At 42.1% G+C, this 15,422-nt stretch overlaps 1 protein-coding gene across 1 annotated transcript; it reads left to right on the forward strand.

Annotated features, from left to right (window-relative positions):
• The first annotated feature begins 259 nt into the window (after positions 1-259).
• LOC112222157 (glycerol-3-phosphate dehydrogenase [NAD(+)], cytoplasmic) lies at positions 260-14,950 on the forward strand. The gene is made up of 8 exons (XM_024384805.2): positions 260-416; positions 9,349-9,526; positions 10,068-10,208; positions 11,832-11,970; positions 12,762-12,874; positions 13,120-13,356; positions 13,605-13,711; positions 14,204-14,950. Exons 1-8 carry the CDS (start codon positions 373-375, stop codon positions 14,298-14,300), a joined length of 1,056 nt encoding a protein of 351 aa, XP_024240573.1. The 5' UTR covers positions 260-372; the 3' UTR covers positions 14,301-14,950.
• The last annotated feature ends 472 nt before the right edge of the window (positions 14,951-15,422 follow it).

The following is a 15,422-nucleotide window of genomic DNA, read 5'->3' on the forward strand; positions in this document are numbered from 1 at the left end:
CCAAGGTTGCAAGTCTCAGCTTGGATTTGATCGTTTCTCATTGAGAATAATGAAGAGATTGCGATGTTTGCACCTGTTTTTCTTTTTGAAAACATAAAGAATGATTTTTAATTTTCAGAATGACCTCAATAAAAATTTGCCCACATGGAACTTTTGGCCGAGTTATTCAGCGGCCAAAAGTTTCATAGGACTTGGCTGAAAGCAGTGGGTGGGACTGTCTCCCCTCAGACTAACCAATGAAATAAGAACAAGATTTACCAACCCCGCTGTGCACTGCCTTTACATACAAAGTACCCCTGTGAATATCCAGTACACACTGCAGCCCGGTTTGTAACAGTGTGCCATTTTTGTCAGTCGGCAAGGGTCTTTTCAATGTCAACTCCCAAGAAAGTCTGCATTATTGGCTCTGGCAATTGGTAAGAAAACGTATTTATATCGAATACTTTGTGTTGTGTGTGGGTGTACCGGGTGCTGTTGCTAGAGAGACGCAGCATATAGTCAATCATAGCAGAAAGCGTAGTAGCCCATGTGATTTTGCTTTAGACTACAGACTGGAGACCATACTGTATTTATGCCAATGTTATGAGACATAACCTTTGTTATAGGACTACATCATGCACCCGGTACATCACGTACTGTATCTCCGATCAAATAGCCCACATGTATGGCTATCAAATAAATATGGGCTTGGATGTGAATATGTTAACAACAAACACCATATCCTTAAAACAGAACAGGTCAGAATAAAATGGACAATATGGAACGAAATGATTCCGATAAGCAAAAATTACGTTGAAAAGACGTCAAAGTATTTTACAGGCGTTGAAGTTAGGTCCATTTTAGGGTCTGAATGAAAGGTGAAAAGACGTATTTTCCGGACGTTTAATATATGTATTTTCGGAATGTTTTTTTTCAGACGTTTGAAATCTGGTTCATTTTTGGTTCTGAATGATCGTTGAAAATACGTTTTTTTCCGGGATATTGAAAATATGTATTTTCCGCACGTTGAAAATACGTATTTTACTGACGTTGATTTCAGGTTCATTTTCGGTTCTGAATGAAAGTTGAAAAGACGTTATTTACAGACATTGAAAATACAATGTTTTGGGTGATTGATTCTATGGCCAAATTTCAACCGCACATACATTCTCAATTAAGTAAGCATTAAGATGTATCAAAATAATTATTTCATATTTATAATGATTTAGTATTTATTATAGGAAAGAGGAGCCAACTAAACATTGCAACATAGAATATCAAATCAAATTTATTTATATAGCTCTTCTTACATCAGCTGATATCTCAAAGTGCTGTACAGAAACCCAGTCTAAAACCCCAACCAGCAAGCAATGCAGGTGTAGAAGCACGGTGGCTAGGAAAAACTCCCTAGAAAGGCCAAAACCTAGGAAGAAACCTAGAGAGGAACCAGGCTATGAGGGTGGCCAGTCCTCTTCTGGCTGTGTCGGGTGGAGATTATAACAGAACATGGCCAAGATGTTCAAACGTTCATAGATGACCATCATGGTCAAATAATAATAATCACAGTAGTTGTCGAGGGTGCAACAAAAAGCTCCCAAAAAGCCTGTAGTAATAATGTTCAAAGTGTCCAATCTACAGAATAATCCAATAGACCACTTCAACTAGAAAAATATTTGGTTACATAAATATTGTTTTCTTGCTATGACTGTGGTATGTTGTTGCTTATCTACCTTATAAGATAAGGTCTTCCGAATTACCAAAATGTACATGTAAAAACAAGCTTGCAAAGCATGCTGGGTATTATTCTAATGAGCTCAACCGCCAAACAAGTACACATTTGGGTATAGAAGTCTATGTTTGGGCCAAATCAGGGCCGGTCCAGACCGGACCAAATCTGAACCAAACATAGACGTCTATGATTGTTTCAGATTTGGTCCGATCTGGATCAAAAATCTACGTCCTTCGAGGTTAAAATCAAGGCCGGTCTGGAGAGGACCAAAAAAAGACCTCCAAAAAATGACGGTGTCTGCCGTGCTTGTACCTGGATCAGACCGACAGCATCATAAATTCTACCGTCAAACTTTTTCCATTATGTAACCCAACATTTTTACTGGATATGTGTGCAAACAAAGTTCATCATTCACCTTATGCTGCTATTTCTGCCAAGTCTATACATACAGTTTGATGCATATGTTTGATATATCCAACGTATGCACCACACAGACCACAGTTATGCACTGCAACTGCCTCTACAACGCAATGCTGCAAGGCAAACACAGCGTTCTATTAGAAATGTATGTGCTTCCAGTGTACCAAAATGCAATGATGCTGTCGGTCTGATCGAGGCAGTATGCCTGTCCAGTGACATATATTTTATTACACCGTACGTCATCTTCATGTAATCTCGTTCCGCTACTGGACGGAGAGCATAGGGCAGCCATACTCAACTGGTAGACTGTGATCCAGATCCGGACCCAGAACAGGGTCAATACGGACCGCTTTCAACTTCTGTTGAGAGTTGTTATGGTAGAATGGCTGCACAAGGTTCAATTAATTTGGTAGTGCATGGGCATTTTTCCTCTTGTTTTGTCATACACTGACAGACCTTCATAGGGTTTCACAACGCAAGACAAGATGGAGGAGAGCCATAGTCTTTTGTCAGAGATCGCATTTATTTTGGGAGATTGCAAAATATGACCTTTTCATTCGCAATATTGTTTCAGGTGATAATAAAACTTGTTTTGTTTAGTTGATTTTTTTCTCAACTTTTTTCTCAAACTTTCTAGCAAGTCAAGCTAGCTTACAGAGCAGCTAGCTAGTTAGCAAGCTAAAAGCTAGTCTAGGTTGAAGATACTGTAGCTACCGACCACCTAATACTTGTCCTCAAAAACAAACATAATTATCATCACAATAAACAAAAATGGAAGGCGACAGTCATATCGCCTTCCATTTAACAGCCAATGTGTATTATTTAATATTACGATTAAAATAGTACTCACTTTTAGGAATGGTAAGTGTTTACAACTTACTAGCTATACCATCACCGAAAACCACATATTTTCATCTTTTTCTGTGGTTTGGTTACTTCCTGTTCTATTAACGGAATCTGGCTGCACTAAAGACAATGCAAAGTTTGGGAAAAAATTAACCCGCAGGGAGCAACTGTGATACGGCATTGTTGTCCACGGTCCCCATGCGTGGAAATGAATTACATCCGATGGAACACAAAAGACTGCTCAGTTGTAATATTTATTTTACCTTTATTTAACCAGGTAGGCTAGTTGAGAACAAGTTCTCATTTACAACTGCGATCTGGTCATGATAAAACAAAGCAGTTCGACATATACAACAACACAGAGTTACACATGGACTAAACAAACATACAGTCAATAATACAGTAGAAAAAAATTATATATACAGTGTGTGCAAATTAGGTAAGATAAGGGAGGTAAAGGCAATAAAATAGGCCATAGTGGCAAGGTAGTTATCAATTAAACACTGGAGTGATAGATGTGCAGAAGATAAATGTGCAAGTAGAGATACTGGGGCGCAAAGGAGCAAAATAAATAAATAAATACAGTATGTGGATGAGGTAGTTGGATGGGCTATTTACAGATGGGCTATGTACAGGTGCAATGATCTGTGAGCTGCTCTGACAGCTGGTGCTTAAAGTTAGTGAGGGAGATATGAGTCTCCAGCTTCAGTGATTTTTGCAGTTTGTTCCAGTCATTGGCAGCAGGGAACTGGAAGGAAAGGTGGCCAATGGAGAAATTGGCTTTGGGGGTGACCAGTGAAATATACCTGCTGGAGCGTGTGCTATGGGTGGGTGCTGCTATGGTGACCAGTGAGCTGAGATAAGGCGGGGCTTTACCTAGCAAAGAATTATAGATGACCTGGAGCAAGTTGGTTTGGCGATGAATATGAAGCGAGGGTCAGCCAATGAGAGCATACAGGTCGCAGTGGTGGGTAGTATATGGGGCTTTGGTGACAAAACAGATGGCACTGTGATAGACTGTATCCAATTTGCTGAGTAAAGTGTTGGAGGCTATTTTGTAAAGGACATCGCCGAAGTCAAGGATTGGCAGGATAGTCAGTTTCAAGAGGGTATGTTTGGCAGCATGAGTGAAGGATGATTTGTTGCGAAATAGGAAGCCGATTCTAGATTTAATTTTGGATTGAAGGTGTTTAATGTGAGTCTAGAAGGAGATTTTACAGTCTAACCAGACACCTAGTTATTTGTAGTTGTCCACATATTCTATGTCAGAACCGTCCAGAGTAGTGATGCTGGATGGGCGGGCAGGTGCGGGCAGCGATCGGTTGAAGAGCATGCATTTAGTTTTACTTGCATTTAAGAGCAGTTGGAGGCACCGGAAGGAGAGTTGTATGGCATTGAAGCTCGTCTGGAGGTTAGTTAACACGGTGTCCAAAGAAGGGCCAGAAGTATACAGAATGGTGTCGTCTGCGTAGAGGTGGATATGAGAATCACCAGCAGCAAGAGCGACATCATTGATGTACACAGAGAAAAGAGTCGGCCCCTAGAATTGTGGCAGCCCCAGAGACTGCCAGAGGTCCGGACAACAGGCCCTCCGATTTGACACACTGAACTCTATGTGAGAAGTAGTTGGTGAACCAGGCGAGGGGGTCATTTGAGAAACCAAGGCTGTTGAGTGTCTCCCCCTTTGAAGAGGGGGATGACCGCGGCAGCTTTTCAATCTTTGGCGATCTCAGATGATACGAAAGACAGGTTGAACAGTCTAGTAATAGGGGTTGCAACAATTTCGGCTGATCATTTTGGAAAGAGAGGGTTCAGATTGTCTAGCCCTGCTGATTTGTAGGGGTCCAGATTTTGCAGCTCTTTCAGAACATCAGCTATCTGGATTTGGGTGAAGGAGAAATGGGGGAGGCTTGGGCAAGTTGCTTTGGGGGGTGCAGGGCTGTTGACCAGGGTAGGGGTGGCCAAGTGGAAAGCATGGCCAGCCGTAGAAAAATGCTTTTTGAAATTCTCAATTATTGTGGATTTATCGGTGGTGACAGTGTTTCCTAGCCTCAGTGCAGTGGGCAGGAGGAGGTGCTCTTATTCCTCATGGACTTTACAGTGTCCCAGAACGTTTTTGAGTTTGTGCTACAGGATGCAAATTTCTGTTTGAAAAAGCTAGCCTTACCTTTCCTAACTGGCAATTGGTTCCTAACTTCCCTGAAAAGTTGCATATCGCGGGGGCTGTTCGATGCTAATGCAGTACGCCACAGGATGTTTTTTTGCGCTGGTCAAGGGCAGTCAGGTCTGGAGTGAACCACAGGCTATATCTGTTCCTGGTTCAACATTTTTTGAATGGGGCATGCTTATTTAAGATTGTGAGGAAAGCACTTCTAAAGAATAACCAGGCATCTTCTACTGATGGAATGAGGTCAATATCCTTCCAGGATACCCGGGCTAGGTTGATTAGAAAGGTCTGTTTTCTGAAGTGTTAAAGGGAGCGTTTGACAGTGATGTGGGGTGATCGTTTGACCGCAGACACATTACGGACACAAGCAATGAGGCAGTGATCGCTGAGATCCTATTTGAAAACAGCAGAGGTGTATTTGGAGGGCAGGTTGGTTAGGATTATATCTATGAGGGTGCCTGTGTTTATGGATTTGGAGTTGTACCTGGTAGGTTCATTGATAATTTGTGTGAGATTTAGGGCATCAAGCTTAGATTGTAGGATGGCCAGGGTGTTAAACATGTCCCAGTTTAGGTCACCTAACAGCACGAGCTCTAAAGATAGATGGGGGGCAATCAATTCACATATGGTGTCCAGGGCACAGCTGGGGGCAGAAGGTGGTCTGTAGCAAGCGGCAACTGTGAGAGACTTGTTTCTGGAAAGGTGGATTTTTAAAAGTAGAAGCTCAAATTGTTTGGGCACAGACCTGGATAGTAAGACAGAACTCTGCAGGCTATCTCGGCAATAGTTTGCAAATCTGCCCCCTTTGGCAGTTCTATCTTGTCAGAAAATATTATACAGTGAGGGAAAAAACTATTTGATCCCCTGCTGATTTTGTACGTTTGCCCACTGACAAAGAAATGATCAGTCTATCATTCTAATGGTAGGTTTATTTGAACAGTGAGAGACAGAGTAACAACAACAATCCAGAAAAACGCATGTCAAAAATGTTATAAATTGATTTGCATTTTAATGAGGGAAATAAGTATTTGACCCCCTCTCAATCAGAAAGATTTCTGGCTCCCAGGTGCCTTTTATACAGGTAACGAGCTGAGATTAGGAGCACACTCATAAAGGGAGTGCTCCTAATCTCAGTTTGTTACCTGTATAAAAGACACCTGTCCACAGAAGCAATCAATCAGATTCCAAATTCTCCTCCATGGCCAAGACCAAAGAGCTCTCGAAGGATGTCTGGGACAAGATTGTAGACCTACACAAGGCTGGAATGGGCTACAAGACCATCGCCAAGCAGCTTGGTGAGAAGGTGACAACAGTTGGTGCGATTATTTGTAAATGGAAGAAACACAAAATAACTGTCAATCTCCCTCAGCCTGGGGCTCCATGCAAGATCTCACCTCATGGAGTTGCAATGATCATGAGAACGGTGAGGAATCAGCCCAGAACTACACAGGAGGATCTTGTCAATGATCTCAAGGCAGCTGGGACCATAGTCACCAAGAAAACAATTGGTAACACACTACGCCGTGAAGGACTGAAATCCTGCAGCGCCCGCAAGGTCCCCCTGCTCAAGAAAGCACATATGCATGCCTGTCTGAAGTTTGCCAATGAACATCTGAATGATTCAGAGGACAACTGGGTGAAAGTGTTGTGGTCAGATGAGACCAAAATGGAGCTCTTTGGCATCAACTCAACTCTCCGTGTTTGAAGGAGGAGGAATGCTGCCCATGACCCCAAGAACACCATCCCCACCGTCAAACATGGAGGTGGAAACATTATGCTTTGGGGGTGTTTTTCTGCTAAGGGTACAGGACAACTTCACCACATCAAAGGGACGATGGACAGGGCCATGTACTGTCAAATCTTGGGTGAGAACCTCCTTCCCTCAGCCAGGGCATTGAAAATGGGTCCTGGATGGGTATTCCAGTATGACAATGACCCAAAACACACGGCCAAGGCAACAAAGGAGTGGTTCAAGGAGAAGCACATTAAGGTCCTGGAGTGGCCTAGCCAGTCTCCAGACCTTAATCCCATAGAAAATCTGTGGAGGGAGCTGAAGGTTCGAGTAGCCAAACGTCAGCCTCGAAACCTTAATGACTTGGAGAAGATCTGCAAAGAGGAGTGGGACAAAATCCCATGTGTGCAAACCTGGTGGCCAACTAAAAGAAACTGTGATTGCCAACAAGGGTTTTGCCACCAAGTACTAAGTCATGTTTTGCAGATGGGTCAAATACTTATTTCCCTCATTAAAATGCAAATACATTTATAACATTTTTGACATGTGTTTTTCTGGATTATTTTGTTGTTATTCTGTCTCTCACTGTTCAAATAAACCTACCATTACAATTATAGACTGATCATTTCTTTGTCAGTGGGCAAATGTACAAAATCAGCAAGGGATCAAATACTTTTTTCCCTCACTGTAGTTAGGGATGGACATTTCAGGGTTTTTGGTGGCCTTCCTAAACCAGGATTCAAAAGAATTAGCATAGTTGGCGCTACACAAACCGCACAATAAAATATAAAACATTCATTACCTTTGACCATCTTCTTTGTTGGCACTCCTTGATGTCCCATAATCAATACTGGGTCTTTTTTTCGATTAAATCGGTCCATATATAGCCTAGATATCGATCTATGAAGACTGTGTGATAAACGGAAAAAAATAGCGTTTCATAACGTAATGTCATTTTTTAAAAGTTAAAAAGTCGACGATAAACTTTCACAAAACACTTGAAATACTTTTCTAATGCAACTTTAGGTATTAGTACACGTTAATAAGCGATAAAAATCATCAGGAGGCGATGTAAATTCGATAGCTGGTCGTCTGGAAAAAATGTCCGGAAAAACACCGGGCCAATGCATCAAGTTGGTGGTCGGAGGGAATCGGTTCCCTTTGGTCGGTTCTACCAAGAATCAAATCAGAATCAAATGAGAAGACTCTATACATCCTGTGGAAGCTGTAGGTACTGCAACCTCGGCCTCATTTAATACGGTTCACCTTTAACAATGGGTTGAAGTGGCGCATGGATATTTTTTTCCATTTCCAGTGATCAGATTTTCCTGCGCTTTTCGATGAAACAGACGTTCTGTTATAGTCACAGCCGTGATTTAACCAGTTTTAGAAACGTTAGAGTGTTTTCTATACACACATACTAATCATATGCATATACTATATTCCAGGATGCCAAAATGTTGCGCGATTTTTAACAGAATGTTCGAAAAAGTAGGGGGTAGGCTTAAGAGGTTTTAATATGCATGAAACCAAGGCTTTTATGGTTACAGAAGTCAACAAATGAGAACGACTGGGGAGTGGGAGTAGAACTAGGCACTGCAGGGCCTGGATTAACCTCTACATCACCAGAGGAACAGAGGAGGAGTAGGATAAGGGTACGGCTAAAGGCTATAAGAACTGGTCATCTAGTACGTACGGAACAAAGTAAAAGGAGCAGGTTTCTGGGCGCGGTAGAATAGATTCAATGCATAATGTACAGACAAAAGCATGGTAGGATGTGAATACAGTGGAGGTAAACCTAGGCATTGAGTGACAATGAGAGAGGTATTGTCTCTAGAGACACCAATTAAACCAGGAGAGGTCACTGCATGTGTGGGAGGTGGGACCAGAGGGTTATCTGAGGCATAGTGAGCAGGGCTGGAGGCTCTACAGTGAAACAAAACAATAATCACTTACCAAAACAGCAATGGAGAAGGCATATTGACATTAGGGAGAGGCATGCGTAGCCGAGTGATCATAGGGTCCAATGAGTAGCTGGACGGGCTGGAGACATAGCAATTCATACAGCTAGCGGGCCGGGGCTAGCAGGCTAGAAGAAGGGCCTTAGAGGGACTTTGCGACGGAAGAAGTCTATTGTAGCCCCCTCGTGCAGTTACGTCGGCAGACCAGTCGAGATGGTTCAGCAGGGGTCCGTGTAGTAAAAGTAAAAACGTTAGTTGATAACTCATCCAAATGTAAATCTTGCAAGTTGCAAATTTGCAATACGATTAAGTTGTTTGTACTCTGGGCTCCTTTCCAAAAAGTATTTCAGGCATTTGCATTGTTCAATCTAGGGTGCATGTGCACAGTTCAGTTGTTCTTTCTGAAAATCGCAGACAAAATAGAATAATGAGATTACCCTTGTCTAGGTATAGAATGAAATCATGGACGACAAACTTAAAGGCATGATTATATTGCAATTTCTCTACTATACAGGGGCTCTGCTATTGCCAAAATAGTGGGTTCCAATGCTGCGCAGAACTCCAAGTTTGACAACACCGTGACCATGTGGGTGTTTGAAGAGATGGTGGATGGTCGCAAGCTGACAGACATCATTAACACCGACCATGAGAATGTCAAGTACCTGCCTGGACACAAGCTACCCCCCAATGTGGTGAGAAACACATTAAACGCCACTATGTGTTGTAATCCAACTTTTCTTTTGTGCCTGTTTGTGGCTGTTTGTTCTGCCACAACTAGGAGGTCCTAATGTGATGAGTAATAAACTACTGTGGGGAATAGGGCCAGAGGCCTGCTGCTGGTCCATGTGTGTAAAGGGTCAGCCCTGGCTCAGTTATTATGTGTTGCAACTGCAGCTGTCCTTGCAGCTCTCTGTACCTCTCACTACAATCCCCACCATGATAGTTTTGTGAATCCCTGCCACCTGGCTTTTGTAGGATGGGTCATTCTGACTTGACTGATTTAGCACAGACCAACCAGTCACTGCATTATATAACACAATTGTAAAATTTAACTTTCTCATTAAATTGTTTTTGGCAGGAAGCCACATTTTTATACCTTTGATTTGGCTTTGTGCTTTGCTGCACACGCTCTTTAGAAGTGAGAACGGATTAAGTTTACAATGTGCAAGGACTACATGGGACACACAGGCTAAGGCAGGGCCCTGACTGTCCCCTCTTCTGTCTCTCTCCCAGTTGGCTGTTGCTGAGTTGGTGGACGCTGCCAAGGAAGCAGACATCCTAGTGTTTGTGATCCCCCACCAGTTCATCGGCAGAGTGTGTGACACCATGAAGGGGAAGATAAAGAGCGATGCACTAGGAATGTCACTCATCAAGGTTTGGCTAAGGGCCTCTCTACACTACACTACTAAACTTTGACAACACAAACTAGGTCCAGAAGAGATACTTGTGTAGTCTAAAGAGACAGATCTAGATTCAAATCTCTCTTTACACTGTACCACATACCACCCTCTGAGTGGTACAGTGTAAAGACATAGGCTCTCCCACACCAAATGTGTCTTCCGCATTTAACCCAACCCCTCTTAAAATATCTGCACATTTGTGAATCATTTCATTAATCAATTGTGCAATACTATGTGCAATATGGTTTAGATGAGAAGCTCCTGTAGAATTTGAATTGCTATCCTTATTTTGTTTGTCTATGTACTATATTTGTCTATATACTATATATATATACTATATATAGAGCTCACTACATATACTTTACTAATGTAAATCTATCCTAATACCCATGCTCTCCTCACTGTGAATGGGCTGTGTGTATTTCTCAACCTTTTGTTACATAAGGGACCGGATTGGCTGGGTTTGGTGCTCCTTTGGGGACCATTGTAATTTAAACTAGCACTTGAGAACTTATGAAATCGGTGCTTGTTAATTTTCTCAATCCTTGAGAAACATTGTCCTACTCTGTCCTTAGCTTGATACTTGGAAGAAACTATCTGACCCCCATTATCATGCTCTGTCAATCATTGACTCCTTCAGCCTCTTGCATGACAAATTAAGGGGTGATTTACAGTACACAGATTGCAGTAAAACTAACCCTGGACTAAAAAGCAACCTAAATGGAGAATCTCCATTGAAAACACTTCTTTGTCCAGGGTTAGGCTTTATGCTGCATTCATAACCAAGTGGGAAGGTAGAAATGAGCAGTTGTGAAGTCGTAAATACCAGTTAGATGCATTCACGTGCTTTGAACTCGTTTAGAAACGCTCATTGGCAAATGGCCAACAAGCTGCGTCAACCATAAAATATTAATATATTGCTTTGTATAAATCATGTCTTGTTGTTGGATTTAATTAACAAAAATGCTGTTATCGAGAGAATTCCAATAGTAGGTGATGTCAGAGGTCAGCATGTAGAAGAAGTCAGAGTACAGGGATGATAGATGACTTTCCCACTTGTAATTACCAGTTGGAGGGGCGTTCAAGTGGATTTTTCCCAGTCGTATATATGGTAAATACCACCTTCCCACTTGGTTATGAACGCAGGGTTAATCTGTGTCCGAGAAACCCCCCCTAAAAATTTTAAAGCAGTAGTTAAGTTTTATTAGTCGTATGTACAGTATACACATGGTATGCACTGTCCAACGAAATGCTTACTTGAAGGATTCTTCTCGACAATGCAACAACAATAACAAAAAGTTAAATATAAGAATATGATTAAATGGCTCAGTAGAACAGAATAGACATAAGTATAATAGCGTAAGTATAATACAGGAAGGCACAATTTATAGCACAATGTATTATGGAAGGGGCGGATTGGGGGGCAAGTGTTTAAATTGTGCAGTATTAGCGATAGTAAATAAGTCATGTTGACCGATTCTGATTGTGTTAATGTGAAGTTAACTGCTCCACTGTAGTAATGTACAGTACCTCTCTTGAATTGCTTTATTGTGCGTTCTGTGTACTGAGTACTCATGTACTGTGTGTTCTAATCCAGGGTGTGGATGAAGGTCCTGATGGGCTGAAGCTCATCTCTGATGTGATCCAGGAGAAGCTGAGCATCACCATGAGTGTGCTGATGGGGGCCAACATCGCCAACGAGGTCGCCGATGAGAAGTTCTGTGAGACCACTATCGGTTAGACTCATTGGGTGAAGGGGAACATTTGGAGAGATGAACATTGTGAAAATGAGCTTTGTGAAAATTAATTTTGTGGGCTGGGTTATCATTGCATCTTACATACTTTTGAATGGCGTGCTGTCCCTTGTCTTTTTCCCTTTCTGAAAATATCTCTTAATAGTTTGGGTAGATTGTACAGCACAGTGCAACCTGAAAAGTAAGGCATTAATATAAACAGTTTTGAGAGTTGGTCCATTTTGTCATTGTGTGTGTGTGTGTAGACATTAGTAAAGGTATTCAACATAGATGTTAGAAGTTTAATTGTTAGAAACTGAACTGGAGTAGTAAAAGTAAATAGGTTAAACTTGTTTTTGTAAGGACAACCTGTGCCAGATTTAATCAACCTGCAATAAAACAATGTCTCTGCTCAAGACTGCCACGTCAGCATGGAGGTAAAAGTCTGGCTGTTTACATTACAGAGAGTGAGCTGGCTTGTTTTACGGTAGTTCTGTACACTTGTTATTGTATGCAGCACTAGTGAACTCTGGCATGTAATTTCTCTTCAGTGTGTTTTAAACATGACAATGAGCATGTCTCGGGCCAAGTTGTTCCTTACCGTGTGACCAGCCTATAAGTCTGGGCCCTGGTATGGACCTTAAGTTTTTCTGATTTAAGCCATGTGGTCTTAAACCAACATTAAGCATGACGATACAAGAGTGGTGAAGTATTGGAATGGGCTGGTTGTGAAAGATACGGATGTTAGGATTGAGAAGGGTAATTTGTCTTTCTCATTCTCCCTCTCTCCCCAGGATGTAAGAATACAGAACATGGGGCTTTGCTGAAGGAACTCATGCAGACCAGTAACTTCCGGGTCACGGTAGTGGAGGAGTCCGATGTGGTTGAAATCTGTGGAGCACTGAAGGTGCCCACTCAACCATTAAGAGCTTCTGCTTGGCCTCATCCTAATGTCTCGTCATGTTGTCTCGATGTCTGAATCTCAATTCACAATTTCCTTGTATACTCTCTCCTTGCCCTTCATCTACTTCTTACTGAAAACATAAAAGAGTAGTGAGAAGAGGGCTAGATGAGAGAAAGTGTGCTGGTAAGAAATGACTGTCCTAATGTGTTGAAGCCATTAACCACAGCTCTCTTCTCTGTGGCTTTAAGAACATTGTGGCGGTGGGGGCGGGCTTCTGTGACGGCCTGGGCTTCGGTGACAACACCAAGGCGGCGGTGATCCGGCTGGGCCTGATGGAGATGATTGCCTTCGCACGAATCTTCTGCACTGCCGGGCCCGTCTCCTCTGCCACCTTCCTAGAGAGCTGCGGCGTTGCCGACCTCATCACAACCTGCTACGGAGGCCGCAACCGCAAAGTGGCAGAAGCCTTCGCTAAAGGGGGGAAGGTGAGAGAGGGGACTTCACTAATTGGCTTTTAGGGGTGATGTAAAAATTAAAAAGGTTTGAATTATAGCATTTAGGATTTGAAGGCAGGAAAATACTGCAGATGAACGCGGTCATTTTTTGGTTTGAAAATAAAGGGAGACAGAGATAACGTTAGTAAAGAGTGAGTTTCAGTTCAATATTGTTGTTTTGGAGATATAACACCACAATAGTAGTCTTGACTTAACTACTGTGTCTGTATTCTGCTCAGTCAATTGAAGAGCTGGAGAAAGAGATGCTGAATGGACAGAAGCTCCAGGGACCAGCAACAGCATCTGAAGTCCATGTCATCCTAAAGAACAAAAATCTGCTTGACAAGTAGGCACAGAAATCAAACCACTCTTTCACCCATTGAAGCAACTGATGATACATTTCATGTGATGTTTCACTTAAGCAATAAGGCCTGAGGAGTTGTGGTATATGACCAATATACCACGGCTAAGGGCTGTTCTTAAGCACAACGCAACGCGGATTTCCTGGATACAGACCTTAACCGTGGTATATTGGCCATATACCACAAACCCTGAGGTGCCTTATTGCTATTATAAACTGGTTACCAATGTAATTAGAGCAGTAAAAATAAATGTTCTGTCATACCTGTGGTATATGGTCTGAGAAACCACAGCTGTCAGCCAATCAGCATTCAGGGCTTGAACCACACATTTTAATTACCAATAACCTCTAGCTCTATCACCTCAGTTAAATGCAGATAAAAAGATAAATATGAAGAAATAGTCCAAACAATGCAGTTATTCTCAAAAGGACAAAGACTGTGACAACTCAACAATCCCTCCCTCTCGCCTGTCCCAGGTTCCCACTATTCAACGCTGTGTACCAGATCTGCTACCAGGGCCATCCAGTCACAGAGTTCATCAAGTGTTTGCAGAACCACCCGGAGCACATGTAGGCTAACAGACTGACCAAGTGCCAGAAGGATCAACACCACTTCCGCTTTGTACCGGTTAGGAAAATATGTACACTTGCACACTCCACAGCTCCGATGCAGCAAGCAGACTCCATCAGACAACGTGAAGTAGTCTACTCTGTACTGCCTAAGGGGTTTTTGTATGTACCTCTATAAAACAAGTGCTTTCCTCTTCCTGGTTTTCTACAAGAGTGTCACCCAATCAGACACCACTGTCCATCCTCAGATGTTATCTTGGTCCGTCCATTGTGACCTCACTTCGTTATTGTTGGGCTTATTCATGTTAATTGGGGTAGGGAGTTGTAGCAGATGCTAGGCCATTTGTGTCGTCGCTTTTCTAATTCTGAATCTCTCTGCGATGACTTATACTTACTTTATGGATCATTAGGCTAGATTTGCTTAGCACCTGTTAAAAACAAATGAAAGTGCCTTTCAACACCACATTGCAAAAAATATTGGTGTTTTCTATGTGCTTTGTGAAACCAAATTGTTTTTCCTTTATGGTACATCCATTAGTAACCATGACGCTGCCGTTGAATTTCACTGACGTGTGGCTTACAGTATGTTTGAAAAGAGTGTAGATTACAAAAAAAAAATAAAGATTTGCCTTTGAAATAAATCATTGATTTGTATCGTGGCTACCCTTTTCATTTGGCTTCTTGTTCACATAAGCTTCATGGGGAGTTTTATTCTGGTCATGGCAAGTTGTCAACTGGAATCTCAGAGCTGTAGCTCACGTGGTCAGAATCAATTGTTGCGATTTGCATGGACAAGCACATGTCAGAGCCAGGGAAGAGAGGATAGAAGTAACATGAAACCTAGAAAGAGAGTTTGACAGTAAAGGGAGAGGCACTGTGAATAAAACCGCTTCAGTCTTGACGAGCTACTGGCTGTGCAGGCTTTTTGCTCCAACCCTGCAGTACCAGGCTAACTCAAGGAATAAGTTACTTGCTTTAAAATGAGACTTGAGCAGCAGTCTTGGGAAATAAAGTTCTGATGTAGACACACCCCTTTACTATAATTCAGACCAGTTTCACATGAAAAGGCTGTATCAACAAGTCAATCCCCCCTATATTGTATCCTACATTTGACATTTTTGTTCTT

The sequence above is a fragment of the Oncorhynchus tshawytscha genome, linkage group LG22 (assembly GCF_018296145.1).
Source record: "Oncorhynchus tshawytscha isolate Ot180627B linkage group LG22, Otsh_v2.0, whole genome shotgun sequence".
In the NCBI taxonomy this organism is placed as follows: Eukaryota; Metazoa; Chordata; class Actinopteri; order Salmoniformes; family Salmonidae; genus Oncorhynchus; species Oncorhynchus tshawytscha.